Below are 22656 nucleotides of genomic sequence, written 5' to 3'. Positions count from 1 at the left end.
GGACAAAGCAGTCTGCTGTCTGGTACCACATCCATAAACATCCACTTTCTCCAGCACTGATGCTCAGTGGCAGCAGTGTGTACTACCTAAGAGACTCACTGCAGAAATTCTCCAAAGATCAATCAGACAGCACCTTTGAAACCCACAACCACTTCCATCTAAAAGGACAAGGGCAGCAGATGGATGGGAACACCAGCACCTGCAAGTTCCCCTCCAAGCCACTCACCATCCTGACTTGGAAATACATCGCCGTTCCTTCACTGTTGTTGGGTCAAAATCTTGGAACTCCCTCCCTAAGGACATTGTGGGTCTACCTACAGCACATGGACTTCAGTAGTTCAAGAAGGCAGCTCACCTCCTCAAAGGCAACTGGGGACGAACAATAAATGCTGACCCAGCCAGTGACATCCATGTCCCATGAGCAAACAGGAAAAAGTAGGGACACCAGCATTGCACCACAAGTTCCTCCTCTAGTCACTGCATCCGGCATACAGCCATCTAGTTTCACCTGTTAAGATTGTCCTGTGAGTGCTTGCCCATACATCTTAAAGGGAACGTTGCTAGTGTGGGGTATGTTTTCCAGTTGTGCTTTCTGTGTGCACCATGCATCCTTTCAGCTTAAGAGGGAATGTAGGTAAGGTGGCCGTATGAAACAAGCATTTCTAGTTGAACCCAGTGTGAAACGTTGCTAAACGATTGAGCAGGAACGCAGTCAGATTGTTCGAGACAGTACGGGATGAAATCATGTCCCTCAACTCCTCGTAAAGACCGAGCCGAGACATGGGAAGGGGGGAATACAAGTCCTTCTGGTCATCTGTCTGCATGCAAAGCCAACAAACCCAGCATTGCTATAACATCCAAACCATCCTTCTTTCCTCCCGGGAGTGTTATCCAGATGGTTTCACATTTTATGACAGCCTCGCAGCTTCAGAAACAGCGCCATGCCGTAAGGGCAGGTCCAGGCGTAAATGAATAAAGCAAAGAACTGTGGATGTGGAGATCAGAAACAAAACCAGAAATTGCTGGAGAAACACAGCAGGTCTGGCAGCATCAGTGGACTGAAAGCAGAGTTAACATTGCGCATCCAGTGACCCTTCATCAGAACCATTTAGAAATGATGGAGAGGCCTATTCAGCCTCTCCCTGTCGCTCAAACCTTCCAACCCTGGCAACATCCTTGTAAATCTTTTCTGAACCATTTCAAGTTTCACAACATCCTTCCAACTAGAGGGAGACCAGAACTGCACACAATATTTCAAAAGTGGCCTAACCAATGTCCTGTACAGCCACAACATGACCTCCCAATTCCTATACTCAATGCTTTGACCAATAAAGGAAAGTACACTCATTGGAGTTTCGAAGGATGAAGGGGGGATCTGATTAAAACTGCCTGGACAGTGTGGACATTGGGAAAATGTTTCCATTGGCAGGAGAGACAAGGACCCAACGGTAATGGGAACATAACACGAAGATAAGGAGAAACCCCTTTTAGCCAGAGAGTGGTGAATCTATGGAATTCAGTCACATAAGGCTGTGGAGGTCAGGTCATTGAATATATATAAGACTGAGATAGATAAGTTCTTGATTGCCAAGGGAATAAAGCATGAAAATGGCGTTGAAAAACTAATCAGCCATGATTCGAAGGCTGAGCAGACTCAATGGGCTGAATGGTCTAATTTCTGCTCTCACATCTTATGGTCTTACTTAGTGAGATGAGGAGAAATGTCTTCACCCAGAGGGTCAGGAGCCTGTGGAATTCTCTGCCACAGAACGTATTTGAGGCCAAAACAGTTAATGTTTCCAAGAAGGAGTTGGGTCTGGTTCTTAAGGTTAAAGAGAAAGTGGGAACATTGTACTGAATTGGATGATCAACCATGATCATATTTTATGGTAGAACTGACTTGAAGGGCTGAATGACCTACTCCTGCCACTATTTTCTATGTTTCTAATGCTGCTGGGAACACCTAAAACAACAGGCCCAATCCAACCTGGACATCTTAACCAGGGTCCTTCTGGATACGCATCCTCAGATCTAGGCCTTGATGCTTCCATTTTATATCCGTGAGACTGCCGCATGAAGGCTTAATCTCTACCCCTCGGCATGTTTTTAATTTAAAAGTCCCTCTCCTTTTACAAGTAAACAGAAGGATATATGACTAGGCCTTGGGCCACTGTGGACTTATACCCCACAATGAGAAGGATTCTGCCTTGATTAACATCATTGCACACAGCAGAGAGAGAATTTGGCACCACTTCTGCAAGAGCTGCAGTTTGATCACCTGCTATTTTCTCACCTCTGGTGTGATGACAGATCTCTACAGACAACCTAGACCTGTTAATGAGCTCTCAGCTCTTTATAAAAAACTCTTGTTATATTTGCAGCAGTGAGGAAGATAGAATATTGGTGTCAGGTTGGGGAGGGAGAAGAGAGAAGACAATGAACCTCCAAGGAGCTACAGTTCAGTTTTGTCTGATACAGTTATACCCCAGGCAGTGGCTGCTTACAGAACCATGCAATATCTATATATCCATTAATTATAATATCAGTTCCTGCCATTCTAAAGAACACAGTGGTAAACTCTCAGCAATCACCTTTAGCAGCTGCTGTACAGAGATCAGGAGCTATGTGTAATGACAAAAGAGAAAGAAAGCACTGAGTGTAAGAATTAATGGCACGGTCACTGTCATACAAATACTGCAATTTGCACAGTTAGTGGAAGCGGTGACAGACAGATTTAATGAACTGAGGTTTCATAGGAACAGACAACAGTGGGAACGTATTGATTCAATCCTTGCACTCTTGTGATCTGTGCTGCACTAAATGGTAGCTGACAGCACCACAGCAAGCCACAAATGGCATTTTTGACCTTGATTGCAGAGAAACATAGAAAATAGGAATGGGGTAGGCCATTCGGCCCCTCATTCCTGTTCTGCCATTCAATATGATCATCCCTGATAATCCAACTCATAATTCCCTGTTCCCACGTTGATCCCTTTTAGCCCTAAGAATTATATCTAACTACCTCTTGAAAACATTAAATGTTTTGGACACTTTCAGTGACAGAGAATTCCACAGGGTCTCTGGGTGAAAACATTTTTCCTCACCTCCATCCTAAATGACCTACCCCATATCCTATGACCTCCACTTCTGGGTTCCCCAGTCATCAAGAACATCTTTCCTGCATTTACCCTGTTGTAATCTAGTTTTGTTAACATCTTAAAAGCTTCTCTGAGGACCCCTAATTCTTCTAAACTCCAGTGAATATGGTCCTAACTGATCCAGTCTCTCTTCATACATCAGTCCTGCCATCCTAGAAATCCTTCTGGTAAACCTTAGACTCCATCCATACTGAGAACATGCTTCCTTAGATAAGGAGACCAAAACTGCGCACAATACTCAAGGAGTGGTCTCACCACTGCCCCTGTACAGCTGCAGCAAGATACCTCTGCTCCTGTACTCACACCGTCTCACTTTAAGGGTCAACATACCACTTGTCTTCTTCATCAACTATGCCACCCACACACTTCATGTCAGTGACCAGTGTATGAGGGCACCCAGACCTTGTGCCAAGTTCACGGCCACTTCCATCCACATGGAAGCAGATACATGGGAACACCACCCCTTGCAAGTTTCCCTCCAAGCCACTCACCATCCTAACTTGGAAATATATCCCCACTGTCATTGGCTCACAATAATGGAATTCCCTCCGTATGGGAACCTGTCAGCCAGGCCTTAGCGAGATCTTGGGTGCACATGAGGTTTGGGTCCATCACTGAACGCCACATCTTTCATGTAGCTGCAGTACCAGCAATGACCAATGCTCTTGGTGGCGCTGCTGGTATGCAGAGGCACCAGTCTTTGGTTGGTTGACAGCTCTCCGAGATGGGAGACAGACTGAAGTCCTGCCTCAAACTAATTCCTGAAAAATTTCAGCAAAACTAAATCTAAGCTGAGGTGGACTTGACCCAACCTTTACTCTGGGTGTGGGGAGCACAACGTTCAGTATAAAATCCAGTCCAACATCTTTTGAGAGTAAATATATTTGATAGGAACTTTAGGACTCCAAAATCAAACCAGTAGTGTGTAAACTCAGGAGTTGTTCTTCAATTATTCCTGACTTTTTGTCACTCAGATACAAAACCAGTACACAGATGGTGTTGGGAACAGTAATGAGGATAAGACGGTGTTGGGAACAGTATTGAGGATAAGATGGTGTTGGGAACAGTAATGAGGATAAGACGGTGTTGGGAACAGTATTGAGGATAAGATGGTGTTGGGAACAGTAATGAGGATAAGATGGTTTTGGGAACAGTATTGAGGATAAGATGGTGTTGGGAACAGTATTGAGGATAAGATGGTGTTGGGAACAGTAATAAGGATAAGACACAGTTTCCAAAGAAAATTCTGGGAGTTGTCAGCCATCCAAATGAGTAAAATTGAAATGTCTCTTAATGAAAGAGTTTTCAAAATGCACATTACAACAGGGTCAAAGTAACATGTTTTTCTTTCAAGAGGTATGTTTTTGATTTCCATTCTTGCTAACTTGGGGGTATCGCTGAAAAAAAGACACAGCTTGTCAAAACTCCTTGTCATACAATCATCAGGACAATTTGTGAGCATGTCAATAGAGGGGAAACCTATCATTTATACTGAACGAGAGGAGAGTGTAGAAGTTCTGTATGGACAAATGGAAGCTCTTCCTAACTCTTTCATTAGGCAAGGTGCACACATGGCAACAATACCTTCTGTGTTTGTGTTGATGCAAGGGGTATTTGGACTCACCACTCAGAAGCAGAATTAGAAGAATTCAACAATATTCCCATTAATCATCACTATTGACACAAAGGGAAAGCATTCATTTCCTAGACACCACAAGACAACATAGAAATGTAGAAAACTGGAACAGGAGTAGACCATTCGGCCCTTTGAACCTGCTTCACCATTCAATATGATCATGGCTGATCATCCAACTCAATAACCAGTTTCCCCACATCCTTTGATTCCTTGAGCCCTGAAAACTGTATCTCCTTCTTAAAACATTCAATAATTGCTTTCTACGGCAGGGATTTCCACAGGCTCACAAGTGTTTGGGTGAAGACATGTCTCCTCCATCTCCGTCCTATCCGGTAACCTTAGACTATGACCCCCATTGTGGACTCACCATCTATGGAAACATCCTTCCTGCATTTACTCTATCTACCCTCTTTACCTACATCAGGCAGAATTTAGCAGAAGTTCGTTTTTGCGAAATAACTGGCACACCCATACATCACGCTAAACATGTTTTCTGCAGACTGGCGAGATCACAACTAAACAGTTGCATACTTGTCTCTACCAAAGTCACTGCATCTCAAGCAATTCACAGTATTGAGACGCTTTGAAATGTGATAACATATTCCTGAAATACAACTCTACACCATTAAACCAATGTTGCAATGTTAATGACAATAGTATCCACTGCAAGTTAATTGAAAGATTTAAGACTGCCCGCACCCTCTTTACAGACCCTCTCCCCAGTTTGGAGCTCCATTTCCCCTTTAGATACCCTACAGTATGAAAACAGGACCTTCAGCCCAACAAGGCCATACCGACCCTCCAAAGAGTAACCCACCCAGACCCATTCCCCTACCCTATAGTTACCCCTGACTAATGCACCTAACACTACGAGCAATTTAGCATGGCCAATTCACCTGACCTGCACATCTTTGGGCTGTGGGAAGAAACCGGAGCACCCGGAGGAAACCCACGCAGACATGGAGAGAATGTGCAAACTCCACACAGACAGTCGCCCAAGGTGGGAATCGATCCTGGGCCCCCGGTGCTGTGAGGCAGCAGTGCTAACCACTGAGTCACCGTGCTGCCCTTTGCAAAGTGGCATTCCCACAAGCCTTTGGTCCCCATTCCCCATTGGACAGGCTGCTTTTTTACAGACATCGCCATCCTCCCCAAGCCACCCAACACTTTCTTCAGTCTTCAGCAGTCTCTGACACTGAAACCAAAGCTTCTCACTGCTCCCCCAATCATGGGCACTTCTCTCTTGCATTTTCTGTGACTGGGTTTCAATGTTTGTGCATCAGATGTGAGACAGGACCAATCAGTGACTGGTGGAGAGGCACCTCACCAATTGAGAAACATAGATTGAATGATGGAGCAGACCTGATGGGCAGAATGGCTTAATTCTGCTCCGAGCCAGAGTCATAGAGACATACAGCACAGAAACAGACTCTTGGGTCCAACTCGTCATGCCGACCAGATATCCCAACCTAATCTAGGCCCATTTCCAGCACTTAGCCCATATCCCTCTAAACCCTTCCTATTTATATATCCATCCAGATGCCTTTTAAACATTGTAATTGTACCAGCCTCCACCACATCCTCTGGCAACTGATTCCATATTTACCACCCTCTGCGTGAATCTCATGGTCTGTCCATTCTTCTGAGATAGGCCAATTCTCTTTGATTTGTTGACACCTTGATTGATTTTTCCTGGGTCTTCAGGAGACCTTTGGGAGGTAGCGAACCTGCCCGCTAACCCTTTGTATCTAGAGCATTTCAGGGACAAAACATTTTCAACTGTGTACGAAACCACTGGGTGCAGTTTGGGAACAAGTTGGGTTTTTCTGCTTGGCTGATCTTTCTGGTCTCATCTGGCAAATTTTATGGATTACACGTTTGGGGGCCAGTAAAGAAGTTATAAGCGGGACATGCTCCAACTCACCAGCGCAAACTGCTTGTTGAGGAGCATTTGCTCAGCCAGCACTGACTGGTTGTGGAAGAGATGGGGTTGCATGTGACTCCACATGTGAGGGAACCACCAGAACTCGTCCACATTGGCCAGGAGAAGACTGTCCCCTTGGTCTTCCTCATCGGTCCCTGAAAGACAAGGAATTGATCATAAACCAGCACAGCTGAAAGGTTACTACGTACAACAACAACAATGTTCATTGATCTAGCACCTTTAATATAGTAAAGCATCTCAGCACTGCAAACCAAAACACCACGCTATGGCACTGATTGGTTGGTTGCATCAAATGTAAATCTTGTTGAGAATAGACACATGTTTATCATTTTGCACTTAGAATCTATAGCATCCATACAGTGTCGAAACAGGCCCTTTGGCCCAACAAGTCCACAGCGACCCTCTGAAGAATAACCCACCCAAACTCATTCCCGTCCCCTATTATCCTACATTTACCCCTGACTAAAGCAACTTACCTACACATCACTGAACACTATGGGCAATTTAGCATGGCCCATTCACCTAACCTGCACATCTTATTGGACTGTGGGAGGAAACCCGCACAGACACAGGGAGAATCTGCAAACCCCACACAGACAGTCGCCTGAGGCTGGAACCAAACCCAGGTCCCTGGCTCTGAGAGGCAGCAGTGCTAACCACTGAGCGACTGTCCCCACATGATCTCTCTCTCTCACACACACACACACACACACACACACACACACACACACACACACACACACACACACACACACACACACACACACACACACACACACACACACACACACACACACACACACATACACACACACACACACACACACACACACACGAAGCTCAAAAGCACCACAGCCATGACCTGTCCCCCAACCAACGTCACAGGTCAGCTGGTGTCCTACCTCATGTTCCTTGTGGGATACTGCTGTGTTTTTCCACACACTGCAATAGTCAGTATAATCCAAATATACCTCATTGGCTGTGGAGTGCTTTGGGTTGTCCCACAGCCATGAAAGGGTGCTACAGAAATGCATATCTTGGTTTCTAGGCTCAATGCCCATTTACACTTAGCAACTAAAATGCTTCAGGAAATAAAAGTAATTAACACAAACAGAGAAGACTGTAAAATAATAATTCAAAACAGCAATGTGTGTGTGAGTCAGAATCAGAACCGTGGCTGTGGGCCACTGGCTTTAAGCAGCTTCCCTGCGCACCCCAACCTCTATCTGCTCACCGATTACACACAGTTTACATACCATTGGGGCTGTAGAAGAAGACACTGTAGGTGTACTCCCCGAGCAATCCTTCAGGCTCCCGTGGGGAGAAATGTCTTCACCCAAAGAGTGGGGAGCCTGGAGGATTCTCTGGAACAGAAAGTGGTTGAGGCCAAAGTGCTGAATGTTTTCAGGAAGGAGTCTGTTCTCGTTCTCAGGGATCAAAGAGTATGGGGGAGAAAGTGGGACTGGGTTGGACAATCAGCCATGACCGTATTGAATGGCAGAGCAGGCTCGAAGGGCCAAAGGGCCTCCTCCCGCTCCTATTCTCTCTACGTTTCTATGTACATAAAGGTACAGCATTAGCGGTATCAGGCCAAATGTCAGGCTTCCTCATTGCTTCCTCTGTCGAGGTAATTCGAGCAATGAAAGTTGACTTGCCAATCTGTAACCTTTTCCCTTGTAGCTGGAGTGTGGCAGCAACAGCTCAGTGCAGAGCTGGGCTGATGCAGAGAGCCCTTGGAGACAGACTGTGATGTTTGTCTTTCTGACTTTGTTTCCTGTTGTTCTGACCTATGGTCATACAGTGTATCGCTGTAGTGTAATGTTTCTTCTTCATTTCTCTACTCTGTAACTAAGGATTGTACCGAGGTAGTCCGTATGGTGGTGGAAGTGTCAACTTATAAACTTTTCACTTTTCATCTGAGTACATGTGACAATAGAGCGAATTCAATTCATTCATTCATTCAAATTGGAGCGACCACTTAGCATTCTTGTGTTTATCCTGATGAGTCTAATATGAAAAGCCTCAGCAAAACCTCTCTCTTCCAGCTGCATTCACGGAGAAACCATCAGAACATGCATCCAAGAGCCTGGTGAAAGGTGGGCTGTAAGGAGTATTTTTACAGAATCACGTGATTGCTACAGTGCAGAAGGAGGCCAGTCAGCCCATCGTGTTTGTTCTGGTGCTCCAAGTGAGCAATACACCTGTGCCATTCTCCTAACGTCTCTCCATGACCTAGTACATTGTTACTTTTCAGATACAGCCTATTCTGTTTTGGAAGCCTTGAATGGATCTAACTCCAAAATACTCTCAGGCCGTGCATTCCAAACTCTAACCACTTGCTGCATGGAATAGATCATCTTCATCTCGATTATTTTAAATCTGTGCTCTCTTGTTCCCAATCTTTCAATCAGTGGGAACAGTTCCTCCCTACGTATTCTGTCCAGACCCCTCAGAGAGTCATAGAGATGTACAGCACAGAAACACAGGTCCAACTCATCCATACCAACCAGATCCAAAGTTAATCTAGTCCCATTTGCCAGCATTTGGCCCATGTCCCTCTAAACCCTTCCTATTCATATACCCATGCAGGTGTCTCTTAAATGTTGTAATTGTACCAGCCTCCACCACTTCCTCTGGCAGCTCATTCCATACATGCACCAATCTCTGCATGAAAAAGTTGTGCCTTAGGCCCCTTTTAAATTTTTACCTTCTCACATTAAACCTATCCCCTCTAATTTTGGACTCCCCTACCCGACAGAAAAGACCTTGACTATCCACCCTACCCACGCCCCTCATGATTTTATAAACCTCCATAAGGTCACTCCTCAGCCTCTGACACTCCAGAGAAAACAGCCCCAGCCTATTCAGCCACTTCCTATTCCTCAAACCCTCCAACCCTGGCAACATCCTTGTAATTTTTTTCTGAGCCTTTCAAGTTTAACAACATCTTTCTAATAGCAGGGAGACCAGAATTGAACACAATATTCCAAAAGGGGCCTAACCAGTCCTGTTTGGCCACAACATGCCAACCCAACTATTATACTCAATGTACTGATTTTGAATACCTCTTCTCCAAAGATAGGATTCACAACTTTCGCAGTCTCTCTTATAACTGAACTTCTCCATCCCTGAAACCATTCTTATGAATTTTCTGCACTGCTGGTATTGTCTGAGGTGACCACTGCTGGTATCTTGTGATGTTTGCCACCTTTGCCGGGATGTGGGACTGGGTAAAGGTTGTATGAAATAGGTCACTGCCAATAATCCTCCTTTGTCTTGCATCTACGGTGGTCTCAAATAAAGGACATAGTCCTGCTCTCTTGTTAGAGAGAGAGAGAGAGAGAGATACAGGTGGTGGTGAGTTTAACCTGAGGGTCACCATGCCTCAGGCGAGGGAGAGAGATTGAGAAGGAGAGTCTTTCATGATAACCTCAGCCTGTGCAGGAATCAAACCCATGCTGTTGGTATCATCCAGCTAACTGAGCTAACAGACCCCACCCCGCCCAGCCAAGAGCAGAGAGCTTCTTTTAGTCTGTTGGGTATTGTTCCAGATGCACCAGATTCCCGCAAGAATCACACCCAAAAATGTCATGCTATATAATAGAATCCCTACAATGCAAAGAGGCCATTCAGCCCATCGCGTCCACACTGACCTTCTAAAAAGCATCCTAGCTAGACTCAGATGACCTTTCTCCTGTGTTGCATGCATAAAGTACAGCAGCTCCAGCCGAGATCTATTATTTCCTAACAACACAGACTAGGATTGGATGTTTTTAATCAACTTGTTCAGCTATGTTGCCACAGGTATCTGGGCAGGTGGGGTTTGAACTTGGATCTTGTGGGACAGACATAGGGACTTTACCAGTGTCACAAGAGCCCTCTGACCAGGAGATAAATAGGGACCTACTTTTTACCAATTTAACACTCCGTGTGTACAGTCTTATTTGAGATGTAAAAGTATAATCAGACATTACCTTATCAAATGACAGGAAGGGCTCAAGGGGGCAAATGTTCTAATTTTGTACGTTTTACGTTATGCTCTTAAACACTTGTCAGGTTCAATAAAATAATGAATCAAATGAACCTGTCCATCCCTGTTAGGCTGGATCCAGATGCTGTGATGATATAAAAGTTGACCAATGCTTCCTCATTTTGCGGACACAGCACAGCATCAAGCCACAATGACCAACAGGCCAGGGGGCAGGCCGGATAAAGGAAAGTGCCTCACCGGTGTAATAGAACTTTCCAGAGAAGCCCAGGTTGAAGGTGAAGTTTGGAATGTGGACTCGCAGTTGCTTCTGGGTTTCAAGGAGAGCCTGCAAAGAAAGCAGCAAAGGAAGAGTCAGTCACACTAACTAACCACAGCAAGGTTCAGGCAGGGTATGAGTCTCAGACTGGGACAATCCCTCACCGCAAATCACAGCTCTTTCTCAAAACTTATTTCATGGGATGTGGGTATCGCTGGTGAGGTCAGCATTTGTTACCCATCCCTGACTGTCCTTGAACACAGTGGCTTGCTTCACTGTTTCAGAGGGTGTGGTGTAGTGGTGCCAGTGTTTAACTGGGGTGGACAAAGTCAGAAGTCATACAACACCAGGTTTTAGTCCAACAGTCCTTTGTCACTTTACCTAATGAAGGAGCAGTGCTCCAAAGCTTATGATTTCAAATAATCCTGTTGGACTATAACCTGGTGTCACGTGACTTCTGATTTCAGAGGCCAATTATGAGTCAATCACATTGCTGTGGGTCTGGAGTCACCAGACCACGTAAGGACGGCAGATTTCCTTCCCCAAAGGGCATTAGTGACCAGTTGGTTCTTTTTTAACAACAATGGCCACTATTACTGAGACTGACTTAATATTCATAGAGTCATAGAGACATAGAGATGTACAGCATGGAAACAGACCCTTCGGTCCAACCCGTCCATGCCGACCAGATATCCCAACCCAATCTAGTCCCACCAGCCAGCACCCAGCCCATATCCCTCCAAACCCTTCCTATTCAGATACCCATCCAAATGCCTCTTAAATGTTGCAATTGCACCAGCCTCCACCACATCCTCTGGCAGCTCATTCCATACACGTGCCACCCTCTGTGTGAAAAGGTTGCCCCTTAGGTCTCGTTTATATCTTTCCCTTCTCACCCTAAACCTATGCCCTCTAGTTCTGGACTCCCCGACCCCAGGGAAAAGACTTTGCCTATTTATCCTATCCATGCCCCTCATGATTTTGTAAACCTCTATAAGGTCATCCCTCAGCCTCCGACACTCCAGGGAAAACAGCCCCAGCCTGTTCAGCCTTAGTTCAATTTAAAGCTAGCAACATAGTGGGATTTGTCACTCAGGTGGGTTTAAACTAGTGTGGAGGGAGGTGTGAACCAGAGCCATAGGTCAGCAAGTAAAATGGTCAAGGAGGAGTCAGAGACTAAGGCTAATAAAGCAAACAGCAAAGAGCCAGGAAAGGACACTGAATGCTGTGGGACTGGCAGCCTGAAGTGCAATTATTTTAAGTGAGGAGTATGACAGGTAAGGCAGATGAACAGAGAGCTTGGATTAATATATAAAATCATATTGTTGTAGCTATTACAGACACATGGTCAAGAGAGGGACAAGACTGGCAGCTTAATGTTCCAGGATTAAGATGGTTCAGGCAAGATAGACAGGGATCTAAATGAGATGGGGGAGTTGTGCTATTGATTAGGGAGAACATCACAACTGTACTGAGGGAGGGCGCATCCAATAAGGCCATACAGGGAGAGCTCAGGAATTGGAAAGATGCAATCAATCACTTTGATGGGATTGGACTATAGGCTTCCCAACAGCCAGTGGGGAGATACAGGAACAGGTATGTGGACAGATGACGGACAAATATGAAAACAAAAGGTTTGTTGTAGTGGGTGATTTGATGTCTTCTATATTGACTAGAACTCCCTTAATGCCAGGGACCTGGAAGGTGAGGGTAATTTGTTAGGTATACCCGGGGTGGGGTGGGGTGGAGTGGGGTGGGGGTGGTGGGGGGAAGGTGTGGAGGTTTCATAAAGCAATATGTAAATATCCAAATAGGGAAGGGGCCCTACTAGACCTGGTATTGGGGAATGAGCCCAGCCAAGTGATCAAAGTTTCAGTGAGGGAGCATTTTGAGAACAGTGATCATAATTCTGCTGTTTTACGTTATTTGTGGATAAGACTAAGAATAGTCCTTGGGTGAAAGTATTAATTGGGGAAAGGCTAACTACTACAATATTAGGCAGGAATTGGGGCATGTGGATTGGGGGTGGCAGTTTGAGGGTAAATCCATATCTGGCATGAGGGAATCTTTCAAAAGGTCAGTTGATTAGTATTCAGGACTAGCACGTTCCAGTCAAAGTGAAGGATAAGGACAGGAAGACAAGAAAAATTGAGGGCTTTGTCAGAAAGAAAAAGGAGACTATTTAAGGTTTATGATAGACAGGTAGAGTCATACAGTCAGAGAGTCATAGAGATGTACAGCACAGAAACAGACCCTTCGCTCCAACCCGTCCATGCCGTCCAGATATCCCAACCCAATCTAGTCCCACCTGCCAGCTCCCGGCCCATATCCCTCCAAACCCTTCCTATTCATATACACATCTAGATGCCTTTTAAATATTGCAATTGTATTAGCCTCCACCACTTCCTCTGGCAGCTCACTCCACACACGCACCACTGTCTGCGTGAAAAAGTTGCCCCTTAGGTCTCTTTTATATCTTTCCCCTCTCACCCTAAAATTATGCCCTCTAGTTCTGGACTCCCCAACCCCAGGGAAAATACCTTGTCTATTTACCTTATCCATACCCCTCATGACTTTATAAACCTCTATAAGGTCACCCCTCAGCCTTCGACGCTCCAGGGAAAACAGCCCCAGCCTGTTCAGCCTCTCCCTGTAGCTCAAACCCTCCAACCCTGGCAACATCCTTGTAAATCTTTTCTCAACCCTTTCAAGTTTCCTTGAATAATATAGAGAAAGCAGGAAAGAACTTAAACTGGGAATGAGAAGGGCTAAAAGAGGCTTTGAAATGTTCTTGACGAACAGGATTAGGAAAATCCCAAGGCATTTTATACAGAAATAAGAGACAAGAGGGTTGCTAGGGAAAGGGTGGGTCTAGGGACCTACCCTAGGGACCAGTATAGCCTCATCTTCCACCTAGGAACCCTCCAACCACAAGGGATGAACTCAGATTTCTCCAGTTTCCTCATTTCCCCTCCCCCTACCTTGTCTCAGTCCCATCCCTCAAACTCAGCACCACCTTCCTAACCTGCAATCTTCTTCCTGACCTCTCCGCCCCCACCTCCACTCCAGCCTATCACCCTCACCTTAACCTCCTTCCACCTATTGCATTTCCAACGCCCCTCCCCAAAGTCCCTCCTCCCTACCTTTTATCTTAGCCTGCTTGGCACACTTTCCTCATTCCTGAAGAAGGGCTCATGCCCGAAACGTCGATTCTCCTGTTCCTTGGATGCTGCCTGACCTGCTGCGCTTTTCCAGCAACACATTGTCAGCTCTGATATCCAGCATCTGCAGTCCTCACTTTCTCCTAAAGGGTAGGTATACTCAAGGACAAGGAAGGTAATTTGTGTGTGGACCTTGAGGAAGTGAGTGAGGTCCTTCGTGATCATTTGCATCAGCATTCACATAAGAGAAGGACTTGGTGGATAGTGAGTCTAGAGAGGGGTATGTTGATATCCCAGGACATGTCAATTGCAAAGAGGAGGAGGGGTTCAGTGTGTTTTGAAAAGCTTTATGATAGACAAGTCCCTGGGGCCTGATGGGATCTATCCCAGAATGCTGAAGGATACAGGTGAGGAAATTGCTAAGGCCTTGTACAAAATCTGTGTATCCTCTTTAGGTGCAGGAGAGTTCCTGGGGACTGAAGAATAGTCAGTGTTGTTCCTGTGTTTAAGAAGGGCAACAGGGTTAATCTGGCAAATTACAGGCCAGTGAGCCTGTGGTAGGAAAATTACTGGAGAAGATTCTTTGGGATAGGATTTAAACAATTTGAAAAAATATGGAATTATTAGTGATAGATAGCAATACGCTTTGCCAGGGGAAGTCACGTCTCGCAAATTTGATTGAATCCTTTGAGAAAGTGACTGATGAGGGCAGGGCGGTCGATGTTGTCTATGTGGACTTTAGCAAGGCCTTTGACAAGGTCCCTCATGGCTAACTGATACAAAAGGCAAAGTCACACATGATCAATGGTGAGCTGGAAGATGAATATAGAACTGGCTTCACCATAGAAGACAGACAGTGGCAGTGGAAGGGTACTGTTCTGAATGGAGATGTATGAGCAGTGGTATTCTGCGGGGATCGGTGCTGGGACCCCTGCTGTTTTTAATATATACAAATGAAGGGAATGTAGGTGGCCTGATCAGTAAGTTTGTGGATGTCACAAAAATTGGGAGAGCTGCAGATAGTGGAAAGGATTGTCAAGAGGGTGCACCAGGATACTGATCAGCTAGAGACTGGGGCGGAGAAATGGCAGATGGAGTTTAATCTGGACATATGCGAGGTGATGCATTTTGGAAGGTCTAAAGCAGGAGGGAAGTACACAGTAACTGGCAGAACCCTTAACAGCATCAACATATCGAGGGATCCAGGCGTACAGGCCCACAATTCCCTGAAAATGGCAAAACAAGTGATTAAAGTGGTCAGAAGGCATATGGTATGCTTGTCTTCATCGGTTAGGGCATAGAGTATAAAAAATGGCAAGTAACATTGCGGCTGTTTCAAACTTTAGTGCAGCCTCATTGGGAATATTATGTACAGTTCTGGTTGCCACACTCCCAGAGGGATGCGGAGGCTTTGGAGAGGGTACAGAAACGGTTTACTAGGATGTAGCTTGGTTTTAAGGGTATTAGCTATGGACAAACTTGGTTGGTTTTCCCTTGAATGTCAAAGGCTGAGAGAGGTGGACCTGATCGAAGTCTCCAAAATGATGAGAGGAATTGACAGAATGGTTAGTTGGAGTCTTTCTCCCAGAGCAGAAATGTCATTTACCCAGCGGCATAGGTTTAAGGTCAAAGAGAGTAACTTAGTGGTGATGTGAGAGGCACTTTTTTTTATAGAGGGGCTGGTAAGTGCCTGATATGCACTGCCAGAGGAGGTGGTGGAGGTGGATACAATACCAATGTTCTTGACAGATATATGAATTGACAGGGGATAGAGGGATACGGACTGCATCGAGGCAAAAGGGTTTCAATTTAGAAAGGCATCATGTGTCAGCACGGGCTTGGTGGGCCAAAGGGCCTGTTCCTGTGCTGTTCTGTTCCGTTCTTTGACAGAGGCAACAAAGATATGTCTGTATCAACCAGTAATTGAGAAACCCCAGTTCAGGAACCACTGCACGAGACAATAACTGTTGGCCGAGCCAGCAGTGCCCACATCCCATGAGCGGACTAAGAAAATGAAGGGGGAAAGAACTGGTTACCTTGACATCTTCTGCTTTCATCCTGGTTCCCTCTTTGCCAACAAAGATATCATCAATGTCCACTAAAATATACCTGTCCAGCGGGAGAGATAATCTCTTCCCTGTTAGAAAGGAGACGGCATCCACAAAGACAAGCTTGTGGAGCCAGAAGTTCATGTTGTTTCCAAACAGCACTCGCTGTATGCCATCGTGGAGTCCCAGGTCCTGCACTACAGTTGTATGGAGAGCAGCATCCACCTCCATGTGTGGGATGTTCTCAGCGGATTTGGTCTTGGCGAGCAAAACGGGTTCATACGTTGAATGGTTGGACTGGAAAACTGTCCAGTCATCTCCCGGCAGGAAGCCCTTCTCTACCTCCTTTGCTTTTGTGATGTACAGAAGCGGTGATTTGGGGTTAATGCTGCAGTCTTTGAGGCCCAGGTTAGAGTGGAGGTACAGGGGGAAGCCCTTTAGCTGGGCACTGAGCAAACTATTTTCATTCGCTTTGAAGAAGCCAATTATGCCAACACTGTACTCGATGCAGTACTTATCGAGCAGTTCCCTGTTCCAAGCATCCAGATTCACGTACTTCAAAATGTTCTCATATATAACGAGGACAAAGCGGCCTCTGTCCTCATCTGTCAATGTGGGCATGTCACCCTTGCCCGGCGCGATCTCCGTGTGGTACTTGAACCGACTGGTCTCCAGAATGGCCACTATCTCCTGCCCCAGTTGGGTGTACATGCTTTCAACAAAGACCAGGACCACAGGGTCAGTGCGAGACACATCCACTGCCTTCATAGGCTTGGTTGGGAATAGCCTGGATGGGGTGACTCTGGAGTCGTCACAGTCAGGACGCTGGACTTCACTGGAAAGTTCCGTCTCTTGCTTGGTTCCGATGTACAGGTAATAGGCGGAGATGAACACAGTAACCATGCAGAAGGCAAAGAGTAACAGAAGCACTCCCTGCAACGTGAGTTGTCGAAACAGCCGACGCAGTCTGCTCAGGAAACTCATGCTTTATGTCCTCCCTCTTCCGAGATTTAAAGTAGCCCGGTTGTTTCTGCCTTGAGAAAATAAAAATCTTCCCTCTTGCGTTTCATGTCACCATTGCAAATCATTTGCTGTCACTCAAATCCAGGAGTATGAGGTTCTCTTGGGTTATCACAGCTGACGAAGGTGAGTGCTCCACTGTTTAACTGTGTCCATTGAGTGCGACCCAGGAACCCCTCGGTGAGCCACGAGAGGAGGTTGGACCTCTCAGACATCGATGAGACGGTTCATGATAACTGGGAGAAATGAGAACAGTCACCCTGGAATGAAGACAGAAAACGAGTCAGGCGCACACAGCTTACTCACAACATGCTGGGCTTGCAGCCTCTGCAGTATATCCACAGAATGAACACATCACAAGCCAGCCCTACCCCTACTTTACAAAACTCACCAACAGTGATTGAGAACGTAATGGACTCAACCTCCCAATACAAGATCCTGGACTTCAATCTTAAAATATCAAGTGCTGTTCACTTTTGTTTTCATTCTCTAGGAGGTCTGCAGTTTGCAAAATATTACAAATATTTGTCTGCTGAAATAGTCATAATTGTCCGTGGTTTTTATCATTTTATTCTTTATTCTGACTGTCCGTAACAATGTTATGAATTATGACTACACAGCTTATTTGCATCATCATCCCAATTTAGCAGCTGCCAAATCAATTATCATCTATTTTGCTGTTTGTACAAGTTGGACTGATGTTTTGTTATAGGACTTAGCAGTTTTGAAGAAGTTTACATGGTTTAATTCTTTTTGGACCCTCATGCAGAAAAAGGATGGGCATATAATTGGCATTTTATATTTGCAGAACTGATAAGACCACACGAAATGGGAACTGGAGGAGGCCATTCGGCCCCTTCAGCCTGTTCTGCTATTCAATAGGATCACGGCTGATCCAACATTCCTCACGTCCACTTTCCTGCCCTTTCCCAATAATCCTTGGTTCTCTGACTGATCAAAGATCGATCTATCTCAGCCTTAAATATACACAAGGACTTTGTCCTCTCAGCTCTCTGTGGTAAGGAATTCCAAAGACTTCTGAAAGAAGAAATACCACCTCATCTCAGTCTTAAATTGGTCCCTCTTTATTCAGAAGCTATGCCCTCTGGTCCTAGACTCTCCCATAAGGGGAAACATCTTCTCAGCACTGATCCTATCAAGCCCCTTTAAGAATCCAGTCTGTTTCAATGAGATCATCTTGCATTTTTCTAAACTCCAATGAGTAGTCTAGCCTGTTTAATCTTTGCTCAATGCAGTGAAATTTCTGCCTCTTGATCATTGCTGTTCTCTCCCTTCATTGTCAAGGGGCGAATTGTTTGGAGTTACAGGTAATGACAGCGACCCCAAGTACATTGTCAAGGTTCCCATTCCTACTATTACAGTTTTATCCCAATCCTATCCACACACAAAAGCCAAGTCTCGGAGCGTTATTGGGATGCGAGTTGCGTAAAACACAAATGACACGGTCATCCAAGCAGCTAACTCATTTACCTTTGATTAACTGCTTGTATTTTTCAGACTTTAACGGGAGTCAGTTATTAATTAGGTTATTGTATTCTATGCAATACTGATTTCTGTCCCACTTATTTAACTCTTAACAGATCCATGTGAAGTGTACAATGAAGCACGTGAGTCTTTTGTAACTGATAGATTTAGCATGAGCAAAACCAACATAGTGTACAAAATCCCATGCAAGGACTGCGCAAAACACTACATAGGACAAACAGGAAGACAGCTAACGATTGGTATCCATGACCACCAACTAGCCACGAAACGACACGACCAGCTATCCTTAGTAGCCACACACACAGATGACAAGCAACATGAGTTCGACTGGGACAACACTACTATTATAGGACAAGCCAAACAGAGAACAGCCAGGGAATTCCTAGAGGCATGGCACTCATCCACAGATTCTATCAACAAACACATCAACCTGGACCCAATATACCGGCCACTGCAACAGACAGCTGGAACTGACAACCGGAAGCGGCAGGGACAGGCCACTATAAATGCCGGAGGAAACATCACAGAAGCGCTTCACAGGAGGCTCCCAAGCTCTGAGGATGTCACCTAGACAGGGGACGAAACGTTTGCAACACAAATTCCCAGCTCGGCGAACAGAACCACAACAACAACGAGCACCCAAGCTACAAATCTCACAAACTTTGAACACAGTGAAATATGTTTAAAAATTTGGTTTACTAAACAGATTGACCAAAACCACACTTCCCACTATGATTGTGTATGTCATAGAGCCATAGAGATGTAGCATGGAAACAGACCCTTCGGTCCAACCTGTCCGTGCCGACCAGATATCCCAACCCAATCTAGTCCCACCTGCCAGCCCCCGGCCCATATCCCTCCAAACCCTTCCTATTCATATACCCATCCAAACACCTCTTAAATGTTGCAATTGTACCAGCCTCCACCACTTCCTCTGGCAGCTCATTCCATACACGTACCACCCTCTGCGTGAAAAAGTTGCCCCTTAGATCTCTTTTATATCATTCCCCTCTCACCCTAAACCTATGCCCTCTCGTTCTGGACTCCCTAATCCCAGGGAAAAGACTTTGCCTATTTACCCTATCCATGCCCTGATACGGAAGACTTTAAAAAAATTGTGATCCCAGTAATGTTTGCTTCATCCGTGATGCAAGGGTTTTGTTTCTTTCTTTCTACTTTTCATGGGATGTGGGCATCGCTGGCAAAGTGAGTCTTTGCTGCACATCCCTAAGTGCCCAGCCATTCTAGAGGACAGTTAAGAGTCAACCATATTCCTTTGGGTGTGGAGTCACGTGTAGGCCAGACCAGGTAAGTTCGGAAGATTTCCTTCCCTAAAGGGAAATGGAGAACCAGGTGGGTCTACAATTGACGACAGTTTCACAGTCAGTGTTATCGAGAGTAGCTTTCAATCTCTATCAACTCAAGCTCATCCCACCAACTGCTATAGTTGGATTTGAACCCATGTCCCATTGATATCACCACTGCGTCACCGTGTCCCTTCTCTTAGGTTGCTTTGTTATTCCGAATCTTTATTACAAATCTATGTTGGGAATATGCTAAGTTTGTTTGCAGATGACGGCAAAACCTTTACAAGCAAAATAGACAATAGAAAAGAATATGCCAATCCAGGTAGATTTGGATGTATGGATGGAGTGGGCCACACACTGGCAGATCAATTTGATATTATTCTTACATGGGGTCTGGGCATCACATGCATGGCTAGCATTTGTTGTCCATTCCTGAGCACCCTGGAACTGAATTAGGCCATTTAAGAAGGCACACCTCACCAGGCTACAGTACAACAGCTTTATTTGAAATCACAAGCTTTCCGAGCACTGCTCCTTCTTCAGGACAAATCCAAAAGCTTGTGATTTGAAATAAAGCTGTTGGACGGTAACCTGGTGTCATGTGATTTCTGACTTTGTCCATGCCAGCCCAACACCAGCACCTCCACATCATTTCAGAAAGCAGTTGAGAGTCAGTCACATTGTGGATCTGGTACACTATAACACGTAAGAACAGGTTTAGAGGGATATGGGCCAAATGTTGGCAAATGGGACTAGATTAATTTAGGATATCTGGTTGGCATGGATGAGTTGGACTGAAGGAACTCTTTCTATGCAGCACAATTCCTGGATTTCCTTTGCTAAAGAGTATTAGTGAACTACATGAGTTGTTACAACGATTTATAGCACAGTCTCTTCTGATATAATGCGATAGTTCTGTTCCCTTGCAATCCCACGTTATAAGAAAATTGCATAATAGCTGCACCACTTAAACCAATGGGGCTGGAATTGCATTAGCGCCAATACAGGTAAGGAAAGTTCACATTCTACAAATAATGGTCTAAATTCTTTAATCGTGTTATAGCTAATTTGCATTGCAGAAACGCGTGTTATAGCAGAACCGACTGTATTTACACATTATTAGACTAGCCTCTAAATTCCAAATTTTATAGAATTCATACTTCACCATCGGCCATAATGGGATTTGAATCCACATTCCCCAAATATCGTTCTGGATTTCCAGTCCAATGACATTAGCACAATGGTACCATCTCCCACCAGATAAACACACTGTGAGATAACATAGAATTATGCATCATGTTGAATAAGCCAAGAGAGGACAAGACCTTTTATTATTCACACAGTTCACTGAAGGTCAAAAACCAACATAAAGAAATTGTAACTACACAAACTGATTATTGGGTTGTTAACCGTAATACTCAGTATGAATGGAAGATTTCAAGAGGGAATCAGATTATTAACTGAAAATGAAACATGTAGAAGGGCTGCAGTGAGAAGGTGGGAGGATGATAATGGGTTAATTGCTCAGTTGGACAGTCAGCAGTCAGAAAGGCTGAAGAGACTCATTTTGAGCTCTACACTTCATTGATTCTGCCTCGGACACTCTAGATATTCTCTCCTCCAGCTATTCAGAAATACCACCACACACCACTGGAGCAGGTGGACCTCCTAATCCAGAGATAGGAACTACTCCCACAACAGCACCGTTTGATATGCAACAGGTTACAGTATCTCTATCCATTTTAGGTCCTCCAACAGTCTGAGTAATACAATGTCCTTTTAGAGGGGGTGATACAAGATTAATTTCCAGTTTAAAGAACCTCAGTTTAATGGAGAGCTTAAAAAAACTTGGTTCATTCCCTTTAAAGATGGGTAGACGTGGAGTCAATGGACATCCAGATATTTCTAATCGAACTGTTCAGTGATATTCTTGCACACCTTGGGAGCATGTGATATTCGATCCCTGGTTCAGAGGTAGAACCACTACCACTACACCAAAAAAGCCTCTGAATAGAAGCCCATGAAATGAATAAAGGATTGTTTTGCATCTCCAATGAAGGATTATTTCAGAATGCACAGAACTGAACTGAGAGGGGGTAGGAAAAGCCTGAACATTGGGGCAGTTCTGCAGATTCTCTGGAATCACGGTCTGTGTGGTGGATGCTCACTGCAAAGGATTCAGGACCTCTTCCCAACTAGTATAGAGACTGCAGACAGTTAAGTGTCTGTGTGTGAATGTCTTGATCCACATGATCTCCTGGGCTGGTTTCAGTTACCTGACTAGGTTGTAGATGACAGTAACAGGAAGAGATTTTGAGGATTGCTGTGGACTGAGAGAAACATTTCCATGGTCATTGTTGAGCTATTTCCCTTCAATAACATCCCTTGTGCATGCCTTACAATGACCTTACACATCGGGAGAACGTTTACAACGTTGGGTTCCTTATTTAAGGAAGGATATATTAAATTCAAGACAAATCTATCATTCAAAATAGAACGACAACCTATCAGTTTTTGCAAGAAACCATCTGGTTCACTACTTTGAGCCTCATGGGTCCTTCTGGATATGGCATTGGCCTTCTAAACCAGGAATTTAGTCTGAGTCCCACCTAGGGCACTTGATTTTAT

At 44.9% G+C, this 22656-nt stretch overlaps 1 protein-coding gene across 8 annotated transcripts in view; it reads right to left on the bottom strand.

Moving 5' to 3' along the window:
- Positions 1 to 22656, bottom strand: part of ndst1b (N-deacetylase/N-sulfotransferase (heparan glucosaminyl) 1b) — a 292956-nt gene that overhangs the window by 72595 nt on the left and 197705 nt on the right. For 7 of the 8 annotated variants that reach the window (XR_015759698.1, XM_043703098.2, XM_043703100.2 and 4 more), the window contains 3 exons: positions 16184 to 17475; positions 10968 to 11055; positions 6719 to 6873 (listed from right to left, as the gene is read on the bottom strand). Coding sequence is in view for 7 of the 8 variants with exons in the window: in XM_043703098.2 (XP_043559033.1) it covers positions 6719 to 6873; positions 10968 to 11055; positions 16184 to 17179 (1239 nt within the window). In the remaining variant the exon portion in view is untranslated. Of the gene's footprint in view, positions 1 to 6718; positions 6874 to 10967; positions 11056 to 16183; positions 17476 to 21188; positions 21233 to 22656 lie in introns of those variants that run through there. The other variant, XM_087995123.1, reaches the window with a different exon arrangement.

The sequence above is a fragment of the Chiloscyllium plagiosum genome, unplaced genomic scaffold, assembly GCF_037043375.1.
Source record: "Chiloscyllium plagiosum isolate Xiang-an unplaced genomic scaffold, Cpla_swu_hap1 HiC_scaffold_16, whole genome shotgun sequence".
NCBI lineage: Eukaryota > Metazoa > Chordata > Chondrichthyes > Orectolobiformes > Hemiscylliidae > Chiloscyllium > Chiloscyllium plagiosum.
This window is presented reverse-complemented; position numbering and strand designations above follow the sequence as displayed.